Here is a 22,203-nt window from a genome sequence, read left to right as displayed (position 1 = left end):
AGTCTAGGATTTAATGGCTACTAACAAAAGGGCACAGCCCATGAACAGCACAAAGACATTCCATAAACTACAGTATTCCTAAATCAGCCAGTTAAAACTTTTAACGTGGAAGGTATGACCTTCTTTTGGGAGACAGTTCTCACTAGGGTGCCCAGGCTGGCCACGAACTTCTGCATTCAACCAATCTTCCTACCTCTGTCTTCCAAAGAGGTAGGACTACAGAACTACACCAGCTCTAAACACAAACAATTTGATGTCAAGAGTTTTCAAAGTCTCTCCTCAAAACTTGTGATAGGGAAGCTATTAACACGTGCTATTTAAATTCAATGTTGTTCATTGATTCTGTGAATTTAAACATGTGGTTTACCCTTGTAGAAACAAAATGACAAGTTAAAAATTCTATCAAGACAGTACTACAGTGTAATGAAAATCAAAATCAGTATCTTTTTGATAGAGAACGTGGGATTATCAAGCATATTCAATAATTCAGGGATACAGAGTAGGGCACATTATTTTCTGTGCTGAGACAGTTTGTAGTCTTTCCTAGTACCTTAGATACCACAGTGTTAAAGTATGCACCTTGGAGGGAATTCATGTATGAAAACAGCAAATGAAATGAAAAGGAAAGCAATCATACAAAAATCAAGAAATTACATTCTCAATGATAAATGAACTTTCAGGCTTATATTAGTAATAACTGTAAAAGAAATTCAACAATGTATCATTACTTCAAATGTAAAAAAGTAAATATAATTAGACCTAGCATGAAAGAAAAATTTATGTGGCATACATTTAAAATTTTCAGTATTCATAAAAGGATAAAGGTGAGTCAAAAGAACAGGAATGCTTTATAGAAATTAAAAATTATTTTAAATGATTCCTTGAAAGTTGTAAAATATATCTACATGTTTAAAGTACTCACAAACTAAGATGACAATTTCTTATAATATTACTGAGAAATAATAATCATGTAATCATTTAATGGATCACAATATTTTATTGTACTTGGCTGCTAATTTTCTTTATCTGGGCACCAAGGATAGGCTCTAACTAAAGAAAAATTAGTTTTGGTTTGAAACAGCACATACAATACACACAGGTGTTAAAAAATTGTAACTGGATTTTCACAAAGTAAAACTACTGCACATATGTATGTGCATACATGCAAAATAGCATTTTCCAAATAAAAATGCAGAGTACATTAAATATTCTACCTGCTTTGATTTATATAATCAAGATAGCATTGCTGGACATTTGGGCTGTTTCAAATTCTGCCAGAAATTTCCAGTTATTTACAAATTGGGTGAAAATAAGTTATAATTTAAAAGATACAAAAAAACAACTGAAACAAATCCTAAAAACCAGTTTAAAGGTGACAAAAACTAATCTACAGTACACCAGAATTTACAAGATTTTTATAAAAAGCACTTATCCATTTATTAATTTACTTACAACTTTACTGTTCTTTGACTAAACTGTTGTCACAGCCAACTTTCTTTCAGCCTAGCTGCCTGGAGGTGGTACCCTAGGTAAACTCTTCAGTGTAAAAATAATATTGGGTGAATTTTACATTGTAATTTCAGCGCCATCACTTAACTGGTAATCATCTCAGACTTCAGGTTCCTACAATGAGAAGGCCGGAGCAGATGACTGAGTGTGAATGGCTGCAGCTTTAAGGGCATATTAAGGTGCTGGGGCGGACAGAGCTCAGTGGTAGAGATGAGTATGTCTGAGGATGTGTGGTGATCCCCAGCATCAGTAGGAAGAAAAAACAAAAAACCAGAGAGCATATTAAAGCTCTAACAGTACCAAGTATACATACAGCCTTCCTGGAACATGTTGGACTATCAATTTGGTATGCATTCCTTTATTACAGTATAGTTGTAATAAAGTTATAATCTCACAAAATACATCCAAATAAAATTCAATGCTTTGATTTCATTATGTATGCCTTCTAAAACCAGGCATTTATGCAAGTGTCATAGAAACACGTTTATGTTGTATAAGAAAATATTTCTACTGGAAAAAAATTACAAGATTAATGATTTTTTTTAAAGCCTGATTAAAAGATGAAATTCAAGAAAAACAACATCAGTGTTTTTCTGATTACACATTATACTCCAATGATCTGTATATTTTTCTTTTCCTTTCCTACCTACCTTAGTGGTCTAAACAGTGACATACAAAGCAAATCTCCTTTTCTTTCTTTTAATAAGTAAGCTTTGGATTTTAATTCTATATTTGTGTCTGAGACCTTTAGTTCACTTTTAGATGATACTGTATTTTCCACATCCTTTCATTGGACATTTAAATAATACTTGACCCAAAACAAAAATCCAACTCGTGCATTAAACTCTGTATTTCAGAAATGTCCAGTATGACGTCTTCCATGAGTATAACATAATTTACCTCATGATTCAGTGTAACTCCTGCGCCCGTGGTGGGTTACCTCAGCTGGTAAACCGGCCTCACACATCTGCTCAGCAAGAATTTAGCTGACGATTATTATCATTATACCTTTAAGTCAACTATGAAAAAAATGACATAGGTGTTGCAGGTATTTTAGCCATGCAAAAACATCAAGTGATGATGGAGGGATTTAAAGTGACTTAATTTTCCACAATTTTCAAAACTAAATTTATTTAAGGGTAAGAAAGACAAAAACTTCTTACAGTTTTTAAGGTCCATCATTTATACTACTTTCATGAACAGAAGTTAAACATTAAGTAGCTCATCAACTTTTCATTTGAAATAAATTAAACATTACTTATCAATCATTTATTTCTCCTGTAAAAATTCCAAAGACTATCGCAGACCAGGGAGTTATAAATGACATAACATTAGTAACTATAAAAGGGTTATCAACGCAGTTAACAATAAATAATGTATATGGTTTTGTTATATGGATTTTAAAACCAAACTAAGTTACAATGCAAGAAGCTCACCAATTTGACACATTATAAGGATTTCTCCTATGAAAAATAACAAGCTAAATTTATAGAAATGTAAAATATCTGGCAAAGCCACGACAATTTTAAAAAGAAATATGGTAAAGAAGGGGGAGAGAACTGTACACCAACACTGCTGAGTTTCTGAAGCAATTATAAATAAAAATCAACTGTTTGGAGCAAAGCAAACATAATACCACAATTTGACACATAATTTTCACTAATATGCTATGAAAGTATGTGCAGTTTATTACCATTGAAAGTACTTCAGCAAAGAATTTAAATATAAGATTATTTACTTTAAATACATACAATAAGAATAGAATGATGCTACAGAAAACATTTAAGGATTTCATTCCTGGATGTGCTGACAGTTAATACCACTGGCCTCTCAAAATTACCCATTCAACAAAACACTCTCATAAACATCAAAATTAATTTTTTTGGCTCAAGTCTAAAGTGTCATACTTTTTAATAAGTAAAACACTAAATGGCTAAATGGCTATTAGGAATGATTAAAAACAAAACTCAATCCCTATAATTCTTGAGTATGACTGAAACATCTTGGGATAGAAAGAGGAAGCAGTCTAGAGATGCCAGGCCTCAAGACTCTCAAGAGAAACAGAAAATAAAAAGGAAGGTTTGCAGTTACAGGACCTAGGAAATACATGTATTATTTCAGTTTGGGACAGTCATGAGGGAAGTAACACTGTTGGAGTTCTGAGTAGTGCTTTACTTCACTTAATCATCATGGCAAAACTGCGAGGTCTCACTATCCTACACTTTATAGATGAAAGGCTTACATTTTTTTCCAAGGGAATACAGCTGACAAGCTCATCTTTTGCAACAAAACATCCATCCTACTCCACAGAATGCTAAGTCCTAACCTAGTTATAAGTGATCTATGTTACTTCCTAGCCTTAGTTGTTTGGAGAGTTGCTTATTTCTGTTTCAGATGTGTAAACTTTGCCCAATAACTGAGTTCTAGGTAACTGAAATAAAGTATTATAAAAGGCATTTGTATATTACATATAGAGAGAATCTGTTTTAATATGCCTTGTTTTTTTTTAATGAAGTTCCAATGTCGGGGGGGGTGGTTAAAAGCAAAGGTATTAAAAGATCCTATAGCAAACTGTTCTCAAAGCCAGTCACAATGTCTCCTGTCTTGCATGTTATTCCTGCAGTGTGACTCTGACACTTCTCCCATTTTGAGATAGAGACCGTGTCCTCTTCCTTAAGAATCTGCCCAGATTTTTCTATTTCAAACACTAAAGAAGAAAAAAGAGATTCAGTTTCCACCTTGCTTGCTGAAACACTCTTGTGGTAGTCCTGATGTGCTGTTTAAGCAATCTGACTACTCTGAGGTCACTAAGCCAAGAAGTTTCAACTATCCCAGGCAAAAAGATCACATGTGGAGAAGTCGAAGACTATATGGAGAGAAAAGATTCCTGGTCAACCTGCAAATGTCCTAGACCAGTGGTGGCAAACCTAGGGCGCACATGCCACAGCTGGCTGTCCGTTATCACGAAAAGCTCTAAAAGGTTTGCCATCACTGTCCTACACCCCTGCTTTTTCACCTACAGCTACACTGTACAGCTCTGACTTAGCAGTGCCCAGGTGATACCACTTTTCTCACATTCCTAGCCTACAGTAACAAGAAGTGATAAACAAAACCATTTTAGCTTGTTACAATCGACAAAACTACTGGGTGCTTTGCTGCATGGCAATAGGTAACTGAAACATCTCGTAAAACAAGGAAATCAGGAACTCTGGTTTGCGTATTATGACAGCCATCACAGTTGCATGCTAATCTCAAATCTAACAAGAATGGGAAGGACAAACAGCAATCCAAAGTGAAAAGTTGGCATGGTTATTTTGAGGGCAGCAAAAATTTTGGTGATAATTTCTCACCTTGATATTTGTATAATAAAACTCAAAAAGAAAAAAGTTAGGACCAGGGATTTAGCGCAGTGGTTCTGCCATCTGCCTCACAAGCACAAGGTCACAAGTTCAATCTCCGGTACCCAAAAAAAGAGGAGAGGAGGAGAGGGGAGGGGAGGGAAGAGGAAAGAAAAAAGTTAAATACTTTGGCTTGAATTTATATCCAAATCAGTTTGACATAAGACAAAGAAAAAAATTAACTCACTTTTAAATTTCCTACAATCATGCTTTTGACTATTTCACACAAACTTAAATGAGCAACCAGGTAAAATGAAGAAGAGGAAAGAGATTAGGTTTAAAACCTGGCAAGCCCATTTACAAGGAGCAACTAATTTTTGCCATGTAAGCGCACAGGCCCAGGAAAGACAGATATTCCTGCTTCTGAAGAAAAAAAAAAATCAATATTCTCATATCATATTCTCATATTTCAAGCTCTGGAAAGTTTTAAATATCAACACCAAATTTAAATGAGTTTTTAAAAATATTAGGTGGGATACTAGTTTACAATCTCTGTTCTGTTATCTTTGGAGTAAAAAAGCATAAAATATAATAAAAATAAAATGAAAGATTACTGACATCTAACAGGTAGAGAATAATAAATAACCCTTTCTTAAAGTTATAATCACCTTTTCTATACCAGGTTAATAGAATAAAATAAGCAGGAAATAAACCCCCAAACTGAAATTAATTGTAGGTGATAAACACTACAGATACACCTCAGCATATTTAAATTTTTCAATCATTAAACCTTAAGATGGCATCCTAATGGTGAGGTACAAGAACTCATTCTGGAACATTAAATGTATAATGCAGACATACACAAGCAATACCTACAGCACATGAGTTACACTTGCACTTCCCCAGTTCCCCAGTCCCTTCTTTACATTTCCAGCCTTCATTTGCATTAGATTTCAATAGTCAGAGACAGAACTACAACAAAGCAGAGACATAGGAAATCAAAGCATTTACACTTTCAAAGTGTATTTCCTAAAAGCAACTGCTGTTTCAAAAGCAGAGAAGTCACCTTTAATTGCATCAGGAAATACTACCTGACAGACACATTTGAATAAGTAGGCTCTTTCTGGGGGGGAGGGAAAGGGGTCAAAAAAATCTACAACTCATTTTTAACCCTAGTGATCCATGAGAACAATCCTCACTCCTCTGTGCATATTTCATATGAGAGGTTAGAATTTGAACATGCGAAACACCCCTAACAATAATACTTACTATGAGATGGAACCAAGTCAATAATCTGTGCCAGATGCGGTTAATAGTCATCCTAATAATTTACAAAATGTGTTCTCTAAAATGTATACTAAATGGAGATAATTTCAACCTTCCTGAAACTACTTCATTTGTTTATAATTGTCTCTTTACTGTAAAAAAAGTTAGCTATTTTCTGTAATACCAAGCAGTAATACTAGAACTGCTACAGATGTGCCGAGGAGAGTCTTCTATTTATTCGAGTTCACTTACTCAGCTTCAGAACACTCAAGTGCCATTAAGGAACAGAACTTGCATTTTCATTTCTTTTGAGTATTTTCATGTGGTGACACAGAGCCCCAAGAGTACCAAAATGTTCTTTTTCAAATTCCTTCTAGGCTCAGCATTAACAAAAAATTACAGAAAAATATCTGTCAGGACCAAAAGTGCTTCAGAGTTGGCACTATCAAAAGTTATAATATCAAAGTTAAACGCTATGCTGAAAGCCATAATAATTTATACAAGTCAAAGTAATGGTTTTGGGCCAGGGATTTAGCTCAGTGGTTTCACCGCCTGCCTTGCAAGCACAAGGACCCAAGTTCGATCCCCAGTACCAAAAAAAACAAGAAAGGAAAAGAAAAAAAAAACAAAAAACAAAGTAATGGTTTCAATCCACCTAGAAGAATATCTTTAAAATTAAAAATACTTTGCAATAGGAAGACATCTAGCCTGATCTAGATGGCTAAGTTAGTTTTAGCACAGACTTGAAATATTACAATAACTAACCTTAAGAATATTAATAGCTAACACCTATTAAGGACTTACTACCTGCCAGTTACCATCCTGAGTACCTTGCATACATTATGTCATTGGCACATCTCAGTAACACTATGTGGTGGACACTACTATCATTCTTAAGTTAATACAAGACAAGTTAAAAATTTGCACAAGGTCAAAATGCTGTGAAGTGACAGAGCTATTTGGAAACCCCAGTCTGACTTCAGAGATTGCCCTCTAGCCACCAGTCCATGAGCATTAATGCATTTGTTACAGATATGCTACTGAGGACATGATCTACTGAATCACTTATGAGCCCAACATGAAAATCTTTTTATAGTATTAGGAAAGGAGCACTGTGTTGGTGTGTTTGGTTGTGTGTGTGTTGTGGTATGTTTACTCTTCTCTGAGAGGACTCGGCACACTGTCCTCCAACCTATATTCTATTTACCATTTTCCCCCATGTCATGATCTAGACCTAAAATGGCCCCCAAAGCCTCATGTACTTGGAAGGTGACTGGATTACAGGGGCATTTTAGCTGGTTTGCTGTTAGGAGGTGGGTTCAGAAGATCAGAAGGGGTGAGTCATTGTGGGCGTGATTCGGAAGGGCATACCTCCTCGGTCCTCCCACCACTCTGTTCCCCCACCACCATGAGCCAAGCAGTTTCTCCCCCACTATGCCTTCTGCCATGCCATCCTGCCTTGGGGCTGGCTGACTATGGACTGAAACATGAGCCAACATAAACCTCCCCTTCCCTGAAGTTGTGGTTGTCTGGTACTGTGTCCCAGGAATGGGAAAGTGACTAAGACATTCCAACTCTTCATAACTCCTTCTTTGCCTCTACTCATAGCCTTTATCTCACAGTGTGTTCCAGGAGTTCCCCTGGTGCTGATTTTCATGTATATTTTTTCACTTTATTATATGTGTTCTCCTACATACAGAGCACAACAAATTCCCTGTGGAAGTTGGGATGCACATTTCCTTTGAATACGATCAATTCACTTGGCACTTCAACACCTAAATTCAATGTATCAAATTCATAAGAAAAACTGACTGTATCTCACTGGCTTGGGTACCTACTGTGCTTGCAAACAGTGTGCTTCCCCTGAGTTCATCATACTAATGTTCTTTCAGAAAAGGGGAGTATAAATGCTAATGAGCAATGTCCTGCTTACTCCTCAAAATATAATACAAAAATTAATAATAAGAAGTGCTATCTTCAGCACAGTATATCTAAGAAAGAAATAAAATTTTAACCAGAGTTTGAATTAGATTTTGAACTCTCTCTAGAAGTTACCAAAATAGCAGTCCTTAGGTGGAATGGAGCTCTGTCAGTTTTGTACAGCCTGCACGAAGTTTTTGTTTTTTAACTGAACATTTAACATCTTTCAGGGAAGGCAATGCTTCACACAGTTTATAAGGACCTGAACAGTCTTACTGGCTGTTCATGATCCTCTTCATACATTCATACTACCTAGTTAAGGCTCATATGTTATATAGGAGTTCTGATTTCTTACTCCAAGAAAATAAAAGAAATTGAGGAAGACTCAACTATTTAAATATTCTTTACTTTAGGATGATTGTGTGCTTAAGCCCCATAAAGTTCTCTTCTATGTTAACAGAGAATCTGGGCAAGAAACACAGACTCTCTGGATATAGGTCATTTTTTTCCTCACATATATGCTAAGGGAACTTGGAGAAACTAACAGAGGGAGGCCTTTCATTTCGTGCATTTATGAATAAGCCCTTGAGAAAATTTCAAACACCATACTTACATTCCCAAAGCACAGTAAGCTAGCATGCATGTGTACATTTATCCCAAGATCCATTCTATCATCACTTTTTGTTGTTACTAAATAGCAAAATGGAAATATCCCAGTTAACAAAAATCAAGGTATTCCACATTATGACAATGCTCATTTCTATGCCAAATATTTATGCCAGATACTGGGCAAGAAATGATGAACTAGAACACAAAGTACGAGAGACAAGCACATACTAAATATTTTAAGTACATGGAAAGCAGTTCTATCACTAGCAATAAGGTGCTATATGGCCCTCTAGTGTTCAGTGGAGAAACATAAAATTCTTAATTAAATGCTCATATATGATGTTTCATAGCAAAACAATAATGCTTTCTCAAACTTACTAGTATGCTAAATATATCAATATACAATTCCACAAAAACCTAAGTACAATGGTACCTCGGAACCCTGTCAATTGGTTCTGGGAGGCACAATAAATACCAAAAACAAGTATCAAACAAATTGTCTTGCTTGGAGAGGGGAGTGAGTCACCAGGCAGTCAGCAAAGCCATGTTCTAACTTGTGCACTGAGTGCCAAATGATAAGTTCTAGGGCAAAATTTTTGTATCAAAATGCCTCGAGTACCAAAGTCCACTAGTTTTGAAGCAGTTTAGTACCAAGGTTTGACTGTATTTTATTTCTTTAATGCTTTCACACTGTCATGTTTTCTTTTGAATTATTATCCATATTTAAAGTATCCAGTAAAAACACAAATTCTGAAATGTTTTTGAAGTATTTTTCCATTTAAAAATTCCCAACACTGGGGCCTGGGATTTAGCTCAGTGGTTCCACCACTTGCAGGCGCAAGGACCCAAGTTCGATCCCCCATACCAAAAAGAAAAGAAAAAAAAAAAAAATATATATATATATATATATAAATATCCCTGTACTAAATGAAAGAAAATAGTATTTCTCAATTAAGAATTAAATAATAATAAATGAAAGGCAAGATTCAAAGAAGAAACAAAGGAACATTATGTCTACAAACTAGTATGTAAATACATCTGAAGTCCCTAATCATATTTCTTCTCTGTGTTCTACTTTTGTAATTCATCCCAACTTGGTTTTTTCTCTATCATATTAATTCATAAATAACAGAGATTAATTACAGCAACCAAAGCAGATTAAATATATGAAAATGTGTCCTGCAGAAGAGAAGTCAAAGATTGAGATTTTAGGACAAGAGTCAAGTGAAAGATCTATAAGCAGAAAAGAATCTCAATAAGAATTGGAAAACTGCAATAATGGATGAAATGATTTTAAAATTTATTTAAGTTGGTGAAACATTAATTTTAAAATGTACCTAAACTTCTTATAGGTTTTAAAAATATATTATTTATTGCTTATATTTGGGAGGTCTTTGGGGAAAGGGAACTGATGTATAATAAAGATATAAATTTTACTGCCAGCTTTGTCATTCACTTGCTGTACTATTACAATTTCCAGGTTAAAACCTGAGAAACCATAGGAGGATTTGGTAAAGATCTTCCATTTTTCAGAACATATCTCTGCTGTTAAACAACACATGACTGCACACTGCAGGCAGACTGTACCGAACCTCTACACTACACTACAAACAAAAGCTAATCCAGGTACAGAATTTTGTGAAAATGGATCTTAAAGAGACAGAAATAATCGAGAGGCTGTAAAGTGAGGAAGACTTGGACAAAGCTTAAACGAAGGTACCAAGATAGCATGAACACTTAGTAAAGTCAAATGAACATTTTCCTGGGGTAGAGGGTAATGTACAAATAAGCTAAGGAATATGAGAGGGCTTTCAAATTATATATATACATATATATATATATATACACACACACACACACACACATATACATACATATACATATATGTGTGTGTCTTAAATTTTAAAAGAATAAAAGGCAAAAGGACTCTCAATGAATTAGGAGAGAGGAACTTCTTCAACATGTCAAAGGCTATAAAAAAACACCTACAGTTAAAATACTGAGTTTATGAGAAAGCTAAAGCTGTTCCATTAAGATAGGAAAAAGACCAAGATGTTCCTTCAACATCATACAAGAAGTCATAGCTAACGTAATAACCAACAGAAAAGAAGAAAAGATAACACAAGTTAAAAAAGAGGAAATAATACTGTCTTTGTTCAAAGATGACATAAACCTCTATATAGAAAACCAGAAAGAATCGTCAAAAGCTACTCAACAATTATATAAAGGTTATAGGATACAAGGTTAATATACAAAACTGAATTACTTTCTTATATACCAGAAATGAACATATAGAATGTGGAATGAGAAATATAATACCATTTACATTAATACCACCAAGAAGAAAATCACTATTTCAATTTCTAAGTGTGACTTTCTCCCCAACCTGCCCGTCCATTCTAGTGTGCTCATGCTTAGATTTTTCATGCTCTAATTTCTTAAAAGTTTTGTTTATTCTTGCCTAGAGGCTGCCAAACTCCAAACAGTCATACAAATGGAACCAATGACAAATGTGCTAGACTTTTTCTGGGATCCACCAGATCGACCTTGTAAACAGCTCATAACTGCCAAACTATACAATATGATTTCTATGTTGGATTCTGAAGTCCCCTGAACCTTCTTATCCTCTTTGTGGGAGGCTATTACTAATTCCTCCCAGTGGAAACACTTGTTGGCTATATTCATAGCAATCCTGTTGACCTTATAATTTGGCCCATGTATTCTTAACTGTTTCTTTGGCTTTGTCTCCTCCAGCTACCAAGATGACAATGCCTGGTGCCTATCAAGGCCTTTAGATAGACCCTCTATAGAGTAACTGACTGCTGATCACAACTACAACCCTCCTCAGCTGGAAGTAGCCAGAACGGTCTTCGCCCTTTGCCCTCAGAGCACAGCAGTTAGGGGTACTTCTTCAGAGGGGGGAATATTGCTGATAGGTAAGTTAATTAATTATCTTGTAGGCAGTTAGACAGGGCCAGCCCACAAGGAGCCAACATGGAGGACACTGAAGACTTATTCACTGAAGGCCAGCATTGTAAAAGGAGAGGAACTACCACACCTATGTAGGATGAATAGCAGTGATTGATATTCTAAACAGGTATCAATCACGGGGGCGGGGGGGGGGGGTTCCCCATAACCCAGCCTTCCCGGAAATATCCCTGACCTACCCTTACTGAAAATCCTTGTACGCTTGCTATGTGACTTGCTCCCCATTTGATCAATATTACCTGGGTGACTGTACTTGCAATCTTATTGCTTGGTCATGGTTTTGTCCCACCTCATGCCCACCTTGTAAATTTCCATTGGGTCTTATAGTTTTGTCCCACCTCACCACATGGCTTTGCTGTATAAAACATCTTTGAAAAGTGGGGTGAGCGAGCAACCCACTTTCAGGTTCCCCTTCTGTCTCTCTTAGGCAGAAGCTTTCTTTCTCCCAATAAACTTTTCTTACTCTTAAAAAAAAAATGTATTCTTTCTTCATTTATTTTATAAATATCAGAAAACTGTTCCTGAAGTTCATATGGAAAGGCTTTAAAAGACCTAGGATAATCAATACAACAGTGAAACAGAAGAACGTTTGAAGACTAACATAATCCAACTCTAAGACTTACTATTAAAGCTACAACAACCTCAACAACATGGCATTAAAAAATATAGACAAAGGGAACAGAATCAAGAGCCATGAAAGAGACCAGGATAAATATAGTCTATATTTACAAAGGAACAAAAAGCCAATATAATAGAGAAAAGACAGTCTTCCACACCACTGTGCTAGGATAACTGGACATCCATCACCACCACCCACTTCCTGAAAGGAAAGGACAGGCCAGGACGGGACAGGGAAATGAATCTAAGAATCTAGATACAGAGCTTATATCCTTTAGAAAAATTAACTAAAAATGGAATACAGACCTAAATATGAAGTTAAAAACAAAAAAAAAACTATAACACTTCTAGAAGATGCCGTAGATAAAAATCTACATGACCTCGGGTATGATGTCAACATTTTAGATATAACACCAAAGGCATTCTCCATGAAAGAAACAATTGATGAGCCAGGCATCACTAAAATTAAAAATGTATGCCTTTGGAAAGACATTGCCAATAGAATAAGATGAGCTACAACTGGGAGAAAATATTTGCAAAGGAGATACCTGATAAAAAAATTCATCCAAAATATATAAGGAACTCTTAAAATTCAACAGTAAGAAAACAACCTGATTTAAAAATGGGCAAAAGATCTGAACAGTCACTTCACTGTTACATGACAAGTAAGCATACAAAATGTTGTTTCCCATCATATGCCATTAGAGATTTACAAATAAAAACAATAATAAGACGCCACATACATAGTAAAATAGTCAAAATCTGAGACACTGACAACACCAAACACTAGTGAGGATGTGGAGCAACAGAAACTCTAGTTCACTGCCAGCAGAAATGTAAAACTCATACAGCCACTGGAAAACAGTTGGGCAGGTTCTTACAACAATAAAGATACTATTACCAGACAATACAGCAATCGCACTCCTTCTCATTTACCCTAAGAAGTTAAAAACTTATGTTTACACAAAATTCCGTACAGGATATTCACATTGGCTTTGTTCATAACTGACAAGATATGGAAGCAATCAAGATGTCCTTCAGTAAATGAGTGGACAAAGTATGGTACATCCAGGCAATGAAATATTACTCAGTACTAAAAGGAAATGTGCTATCAAGCCATGAAACTCAAATGCATATTACTAAGTGAAAGAAGCCAATGTGAAAAAGCTATATATGATTGCAATTATCTGACATTCTAGTAAAAGGAGTATTATGGAAACAGTTAAATGTAAAATGATCAGTGGTTGCTAGGGGTTGGGGTCGAGAGGAATGAAAGGGAGAACTCCAAGGATGTTTTTTAGGACAGTGAAACTATTCCATAGAATATTACAATGATAGATTCATACCCTAACCCATCAGAGAAACCTAATGGAAACTATGGATTCTGGGTGATGATCAAGTATCAATGTAAAGATGTGATTTGGGCTGGGTTTTAAAGGATCTGGCTTGCTGGTAGGGTGGGGGTGGGGTGTCATCCAAAGCAAATAAAGAGAAAACTGGGTAGAGAAACTATGGTAAGATTTTGGAAGACTTCAAAAGTCCATATAGGATTGGCTTTATCAGTGGGAAATGGGGCATCAGGTATTTGTTCTGAAATTATTGATCTATACAAACCTAAAAATTCATTTAAAAATAATCCAGTCACTCATATTGTTAGCTCACTGTCAAGAACATGGCATTGTAGCCTCGTACAAGTAGTTAACATTTTAAAAGTGACCCTCCAATTTTCATCTTGCAAGTGCTTCAGAGGAAGGCACATTAAGTATTCAAGATAATAAGAAAAAGTCAAACCATGGATACTAACAAAGATAAGAAAAATCTGGGAGAAAAATTTAAAGATTGGCTTAGGGAAAGAAATAGTGATTTTAGTTTTCAGTGGACCACTCAGGTGATGTCCAACAGATAGCCAGAATTGAAAGCTGAAGCAAAACATGTGAGCCTGAGAAATATCACTGAAGTTATTCACCAAATTAAAAAATGAAACCCATCATGATATACCCCTTTATACTCTTCCTTCATTCCATCTTCGCTACCACCAACAAAAACAACACTGAAAAAGATTAGGCCATTATAATTATACACACATGTAAGAATCTATCTGAAATACTTCAGGGATATTCCAGAGAATTTTGTCATCTATATAAAGTACATCAAGTTTTAAAATTCTCCATTCTGTAGGAAGAATATTCTTTATAATGAAAAATCATAATTAAAATAATCTTTAATTACTTGCACTGTATCAGGCAAATTTAAACATGACCAACAGAGCTATTATGGTTTAAAATAATATTAATTAAGCATTTTAAAAACTGTACTAATAACAATTAGAAATTTATTACAAGCTAAAATTCATCTTGGCGACCAAATCACTTAAATATATAAAAGTTCTAAAGATTAGAAAAAGTTTAAAGAAATTAAATACTAATGAAAGAAAATGGTACATTACCTATCAACCGAGAAAATCTGTGAGTACCATCTGCTTGAAAATTTGTCACATTTTTATTTATATTGAACATAGCCCCAACTTATTATAGCAGGTTCCTTAACCTTCTGTATATACTTTTTTTTTTGATATGGGGGATAGAACTTGGGACCTTGCACTTGCGAGGCAGGCAGCGGAACCACTGAGCTAAATCCCTGGCCCTAACCTCCTGTATATACTTTTTAAAAGTATTTTTCTAAATTGCCTAAGCTAAGCCGGGCATGGTGGCTCATGACTGTAATCCTAGTACTCAAGAGGCTGAGGCAGGAGGATCGCTGTGAGTTCAAGGCAGCCTGAACTTCACAGTGAGACCCTGTCTCAAAAAAAAGAATAAATTGCCTAAGCTGAGCTCAAACTTACAATTCTCCTGCTTCGGTATGTCTTTAACATTTTGGCGGGGGAGGTAGCTCAGTGTGAAGGTCACGGGTTCAATACCAAATCTATCCCCCAAAAATATTTCTTTCTTTTTCTACTTAATTTTTTTTCCACTAGAGGGTGATAACTGAACTCTAAAGGTCATGAAAAATACAGACTGCTATCTGCTGTAGAGGAGAGCATATTTTGTGGGATTAGGGTTGAAGAGGTAGGAGACAAGTAGACAAAATGAGGTCATATGCCTGTATTTATTAACTACGTGAGTTTCCCAGGCACATACTTGTACATATTTTACTTCACTTAATCCTCACAAAAACACAGGCATTTATAGATGGCAAGACAGATTCAATGAGATTATAGATTTATGGTCAAACAGTAAGTGGCAATGAGAACTCAAGTTCAGACCTGAAGAGCCACCACTCTACAATGACAAGGGACAATGCGTCGCATCCACAATGCTCCTTTCCCCACTCCCACCGTCCTCCCCACAGTTTTACAAACACTTAAACTCAACTGAGTCAATGTCTCCAGTTTTCCCTCCTTCACAAAGGCAAGACATGGCTATTTAGGGTGGATGTTGTTCAGGATAACAGCTTTAAGTAGCATTTTTTGCTCTTTGGACACGTCTATGCCTAACAGAATGTGAATTAACAGTTCTTTCTCTTGCAAGTATACTAGGTCAAGGACACTACTCAGGCCATCATTCTTTAGAGCTCTACAACAGCATAGGACTTTCAGATGTTCCCCCATTATCCTACAAAGTTTCCCAGGAGCTCTGGTTCTAGAGGGTGGTGGGAGGATGGCAGACCCAAAACAAAACTAATTTTGATCCTCTGATTGGCTGTGATTCTTGTACCTGATTCCTCTCTTGTTTAGAGCCTACAGACAAGAAGGGTCGCAGGTTTCTAGGCTCCAACATACGTGGCACACTATACTTTGAATACCTGTTCCAATAACCATTCCTTTCTTATTTGAGGCAAATGGATAAAAACTGTCTAGTTACTGGGAGGAATGTAACAATTAGTATGTGGGGAAAAACAGGTAAATCTTAGGTAAAGAATGAAGTTCCAAGAAGGAAAGCACTAGGATAAATATGGAAGCTCAGAATTAGTTCCCAAACAAGTCTCTTTTCATGAAAAGATTAGGAGGATACCTGATCTGACCTTATGATAATGTTATTTGCTTTTCGTATCAGTAGACAATTATTTGGTAAAACATTTTTTAGAAAGAAAATAAGCTGATAATCTGTCAAAGATTCTTCAACATGAGTTGATTATCTCTTCAGAAAGCAACATTTTGTAGAAATATAAGGTTGCTGACAAAGTTAAAATTGAAGAGACATTCTTATCTACAGAAGCAACAGGATTCTAGAATTTGCAAGAAGACTTGTGAAACTCAGAGAAATAGCCAGCAAACAACCTCTGGTTAAGAAGCATGTCTGATGGGTTCTGGAAAGTGACTTCTGTCACTGTTTTATGTTGTCACTTCTTCCTGTTACTTTATCCTTGGAGTCTCATATCTTCAACAATGTTTTGTTAAGTACTACAAAGAAAAGTAGTTAACTGGGCACTCACTATTCTTTAAAGGGTAGATCTGACTATTTCAAATGTCACACACAGTACAGTACTAGAGTGCCATCATACCTCAGAGTCGAGAACCTCAGGACGAGGAGCTGTGAACATCTTGTTTAGTATTGTATATCAAATTCTACCACAGGGGGCAGCATAACACATGGAAAGAAAAAGGGTTTTTATACTGGCACATAAGGGTAAAACCTCTTGTCACTTGCAGTATGATTTGGTTAGGGTGAAGCAGCTGACCTCTCCGAAACCTCAGTTTCCTTATCATCACAGGTCTTTGCACACTGAATGTGCTTAATAAACACTAAGTCTTTGCTACCATTATCACCAACTTAACATTAGGAGAGTCTGGAATTTCTAACATCCCATAAAAACAAACTGTTAGTGATCGGGGGAAAATTTGTTCTCAGAGTTTTGACAGTTTTCAACGTGCTTTTACATAATAAACCAATGCGAGGAAGAACCTAATTTTTTAATATCATATGTAAACACAACATTAAGGAATGATGTATAAATAAATCTAGCTGTCCACAAGGTTTAACAAACTTCCCAAAAATAAAATTTGGAAATTATGCCAGTAAAACTGTGGAAGGCTAATTCAATATTACCAATTCTAAATGGGACATTTAAAATGATCTCATGCCTACTTTTTTTATAAAACTTGAAAAAACTTGTAGCTTAGGATAATGTCTATAGAAATGTCTTATATTTACAATTATCAAGAATTCCTCTATTTGTAATAAGACTGTTCCATCACCAGTATTTTTAAAATATGATATATATATATATTATTTGTAATACTTTCTAATACCTTCTGTAAAGCAAAAAAATAGTTCATTTTATTACTTTACAAGTGAATATTAATTAGTATAATCCAAAGACTACGAGGAAAATTTCACTGCATTGAAACAGAGATGTGAAGTGTCTCAAGTTACCAGCAGACTGCATATACTCACTTTTGTTGTCTTTGTATAGAATGGGGAGGAGAGCTGGTGAATGGGCAGGTCCACAGTACTACTGGAGTTTGTGACACTGTTACTATGTATATGTTCATCCTCTCTGCTACTGTCGTCAGATTGGTCAAAATCATCACTTTCCTGGTCCATTTCCTCCTCTTCTTCATCCTCCTCATCTTGTTCACCAGCATGTTCTTCATCTTCCTCCTGCTCTTCTTGGTTTCCTGAGGAGTCCTCATCCACTGAAATAAACCGATTATTGTTTTCTTCCACTTGTCCTTGCTGGGAATCGTTCTGGGCTCCAGATCTAGGTTCTGCTCCAACAACTTCACCATTCCTTGCAGTGTGCTCCTCCTCCTGTTGTCTCAGGGGCTGTTGCTGCTGCTCCTCCTCCACCACACGGTTCATCTGCTCCTCATCCACCTGGCTTGAGGAAGGGTTACCTCTCAGAGAGCCTCCTGTCCGTCGCCTTTTGCTGCCCACAGACAGCAATTCCTGATTCATTTCCAAAAGCCAGCTTGCCACTTCCTGAACCTTGGCCAGACTATCAGAAGATGCAAAGGGTTTCACATTCTGCAGGGAAAATGAGAGGCAGAAACAAGGTTTGTACTTTCAGGTTATGTGTCTATATTCTAATTATCATTAGAGACTACAAAAGATATTTGATGCTCACAAGGTATTAACATGTTCTTAGTAATCAATATAGAAAGTTTAAATTGTAAAAGTTCTGGCTTCCCCCAAAATCATATAATAAACAGCTTTATTTTAATATCCTTTTAATAATTCTTAGCCCTAAACTACATAGTTTAATTTAGTTCTTTGACCAATGAAACAATTTTAAATGTTACATCAGTTGTTCATAAACTATATTCTATGTAACACTTCCAAAAAATATTAGTGTATTACAAAAAGTGCAGAAGAAAGCATATTCACTGCTCAGTCAAGTTCAGGAAATAAAGAAGCGAATCAGGTATATAAAGATTTTTTTACCCTGAAAACTTCCCATACTCTGACTGCAGAATCTTACGTTCAGACACAGTGTTCTGATAGGCAACAAGTATAATCATTCTGATTTTCATTTTTCTACAGTGACTATAAATCAACTGGACAGCAAATAAACAAAATCTTTTATTTAAAAAAAAGAAAAAAGTTCTTAAGTTCATACCCTCTGACCCAGTAATTCCACTTCTGGTAATCTATCCTAAGGAAGTAATCCTAAAACAGAGAAAAAAAAATTATACAGAGGATGCTTACTGCAGCTTTATTCACAAAGCAAAAAAAAAAAAAAGTAAATGCAAATAAAAATCAAAACTCAGATGTTCAAGACAAAAGAATGCATGAGATGGAATATATATAGCATAATCCCTAAACATGATGTTTGCCAAAAAAAAGTCGTGAAAACATACGTGTTTGTATTATATTATGCAAAAGGGAAATTAAATGACCACAGTATGATTTTTTTCATTTTTTCTTTTTGTTTACACTACAATTTTTAAACTGCATAAAAACCAGATGTCAATGCTTCAAAGTAAACTGTATTTTAGGCAATAATATTATATGGTTTAAATTAATTCTTTACCATATTTCTTAAATTTTATACAACAAGCATGTTTATTTTTACTTTTTTTTTTTTTGGTACCGGAGATCAAATTCGGAACCTTGACCTTTCGAGGCAGGCGCCGGAACCACTGAGCTAAATCCCCGGCCCCTATTTTTTACATTTTTTTAGCAGAGGCCCTGAAATTTGATAAGCATCTTGTCACTGTGTTCATTTTAACTGCACCCTTTGTTGATTATCTAGATACATGTTGGATGTTACCTAAAATAATTCCAACACATTATCCACATTTTTAAAAAGACAAGCACCCTTTATCTAAAACTTGAAATATCACAATCTGGTTGTTAATCTAGACATGATAATTAACTTTATAAGGATTACAAGATAAATAAATTAATTTGGTACTGGCAAAGGGAAGGGGTGAGATGTGTTTCATTAATAATAAGATTATTGTACTAATAAAAAATTAAAAAATAAAACTAGAAACTTCAACATAAAAAAGATGAATAAATGAAGTTTTGTCAAACAACACATTTTTGCTTTTAAAAATCTAATTCTCATCTTTTTAAAGAAAACGTTTTGTAGGCCGGGGATTTAGCTCAGTGGTGCTGCCGCCTGCCTCCCAAGCGCAAGGTCCCTGAGTTCAATCCCCAGTACCGAAAAAAAAAAAAAGAAAGAAAGAAGAAAGAAATTTTTTGTATGACTTAGAACACTGTATATCAAACATAAACAACACAATCCTATATCCAAAAACAAAATCCATGTATATTTCAAGGATGTTTTTATTTCTTTTTACCAATAAAAGTACATAAAGTTAAGATAGATCAAATATATAATTTTTATAACTAATGAGACTGAACTTGAGTTCAATAAAAGAAAATCTAATGGCAAATATATTTTGCATTAAATTGCATTTTTTTTCTTGGAAATTAGATGTGATAAACATGGAAATGACTCAAGGTCAGGAATAATACCAATAAAAGAAAAGCATACCATTTTTAAATTGAAAATGTTTCTTATATCACAATCAAGGTAACTGGGGTTCAAAGAAATTAAGAAAATGTCTCAAGATTGCTAGCTTCAAGCAACATGCAGACAATGACACCCAACTGAGTCTTCTTTCACGCACCTCAGTCAACAATAACTACATATGACTAAACTCCTACAAGAATATGATCCTGTAACACTGACATTGCCGCCTTCTTTTCTAAAACCAGAATCACTTCAGTGCTCAGATTATTACTCTGAAACAAATATTCACTGAGCACTCAATATGCTTCAGGTATATATTAATATTCTGGATAATGTTTATAAATGTTTCTTTATTTAATCTCTAAGGTCACCAGAAGAAATTTCTAAAAAACCACAAGATATATTTCTTTACATGTTAAGCAATGTCATTTAACTTTTTAAAGATTAGAACCTACAGTAAAATCAGATTTTGCACTACAACACTATATACAAGTATTTCAACATAGCAGAAATAATAGTTTCAGAAAGAGGAAGTTATAAAACATTTCCAACACCTAAAATCTCTATAAAACAAAACCCTTAAATTAACTAGTTATTCTCCTTGGTAACGAGTTATTCTCCTATAGTAATTGTGTACTATAAAGTTGTTGTAATCACTATCTGTAGATACTGAATCATTACTCCTAGGGGAAATATGGTTCCTACAAGCCTCTGGTCACAATATTTTTATCAACCAATCAACCCATAACCTTTTATATGCATTTCTGAGTAGACAATTTATTTAATATATATTACTGACTCATTAACAATGAACTTACAATGGTACTATAACTCATCCCTTATGTAATATACTTTATTTTCTCCCTAATGTACTGATACATCACAACCTTCTTACTCTAAGAAACATTGGGCAGCAATGCAGCACTATGCTTGGGGGATATTTTAAACAGCACAATCACCAACAAAAAGCATAAAAATGGGGGAAATATTTCACCGTAAGCCATGAAAAGGATATTCTGACCTCAACTGGAAACAGGCAAGCTAGATGGCTCAAACTTTCTGTCATGTACAAGTCTACAGATGACTGAAAGTGTTGTGAATACTGGAGGATCATAAATAAATGAGGAGATAAGCGAATCTGTCAATACAGAATCTGTGATTAGAAGGGACTGTACCCACTTTATAAATCCTCTAGACCAGTGCTGGTCTAATGGCATTCATGCCAGGGCTTCACCATCACTGCTCTAGACCAATCACTGCTTGCAGTGTAAGATTCACGGACCATTAAGAGATATCAACAAAGAAGCCATAGTATTACCTATTGTTACAGTTCTGCTAATCTAACAATGGATAACCGGGCAGACAATTAAATGCTCCTATATAGATATTTATCACTAAAATTTTCAAAACAAACATTCATATAGCTCTGATAAAGTTGGATTTTGCATAACCACTAGAGAAAGAAAAGAGGAAAGGGACATTATTCTTTCTTGTTGTTAATTGGAGAAAACACCCTGGTAAGTGGACAGGTCCCTGACTCCCCACGGAACCTGGTGAGTCATGCAGAAGAACAAGAACTTGGATGAAGCTGCCTGGATGAAGACTTGTTTTAGCCCATGGGAGACAAATGATGAAAAAGTAACCAATCTGGAAGTGAGGTCATATAAATAGTTTCTCATTATATGAAGTAGTGTTCACATTAAAGAGATGTCTTATGATATTACACACACACACACACACACACACACACACACACACACACACACACACAAAAGAGAGGAAAGATGTAAGGCAAGGCAAGGCCAGAGCATCCTTTTGGCAATGTCTTCCACAGCAGTGAGAAGTACAGAAAGGTCCTGACCCAAGAATACCTAAAAACTGCCTACGGTCAGCTCCAGACAAGGATGTTGTTTTTAAACAAAATTTAAAACTAAGTCTATTTAGAGAAACCAGAGCTACTCAATGAAGCTTTCCAGAAGTTCTAGAGAAAAAGTAGCAACAGAGAATACAGGGTAACACTTGGCCAACATTC

General features: G+C 35.4%; 1 protein-coding gene across 5 annotated transcripts in view; it reads right to left on the bottom strand.

The window, feature by feature from the left end:
• The window catches only part of Fbxw7 (F-box and WD repeat domain containing 7), a 194,586-nt gene that overhangs the window by 75,109 nt on the left and 97,274 nt on the right, over nt 1-22,203 (bottom strand). For 3 of the 5 annotated variants that reach the window (XM_087205782.1, XM_087205783.1, XM_004869186.4), the window contains one exon: nt 17,642-18,214. In XM_087205782.1, the coding sequence (XP_087061908.1) occupies nt 17,642-18,145 (504 nt within the window). In that variant the 5' untranslated portion in view covers nt 18,146-18,214. Of the gene's footprint in view, nt 1-17,641; nt 18,215-18,806; nt 18,857-22,203 lie in introns of all 5 variants that reach the window. The other 2 variants (XM_021247862.2, XM_087205781.1) reach the window with 1 other exon arrangement.

The sequence above is a fragment of the Heterocephalus glaber genome, unplaced genomic scaffold (assembly GCF_053883595.1).
Source record: "Heterocephalus glaber isolate CG9 unplaced genomic scaffold, H.glaber_assembly_v1.0 deba00000613, whole genome shotgun sequence".
Lineage (NCBI taxonomy): Eukaryota > Metazoa > Chordata > Mammalia > Rodentia > Bathyergidae > Heterocephalus > Heterocephalus glaber.
This window is presented reverse-complemented; position numbering and strand designations above follow the sequence as displayed.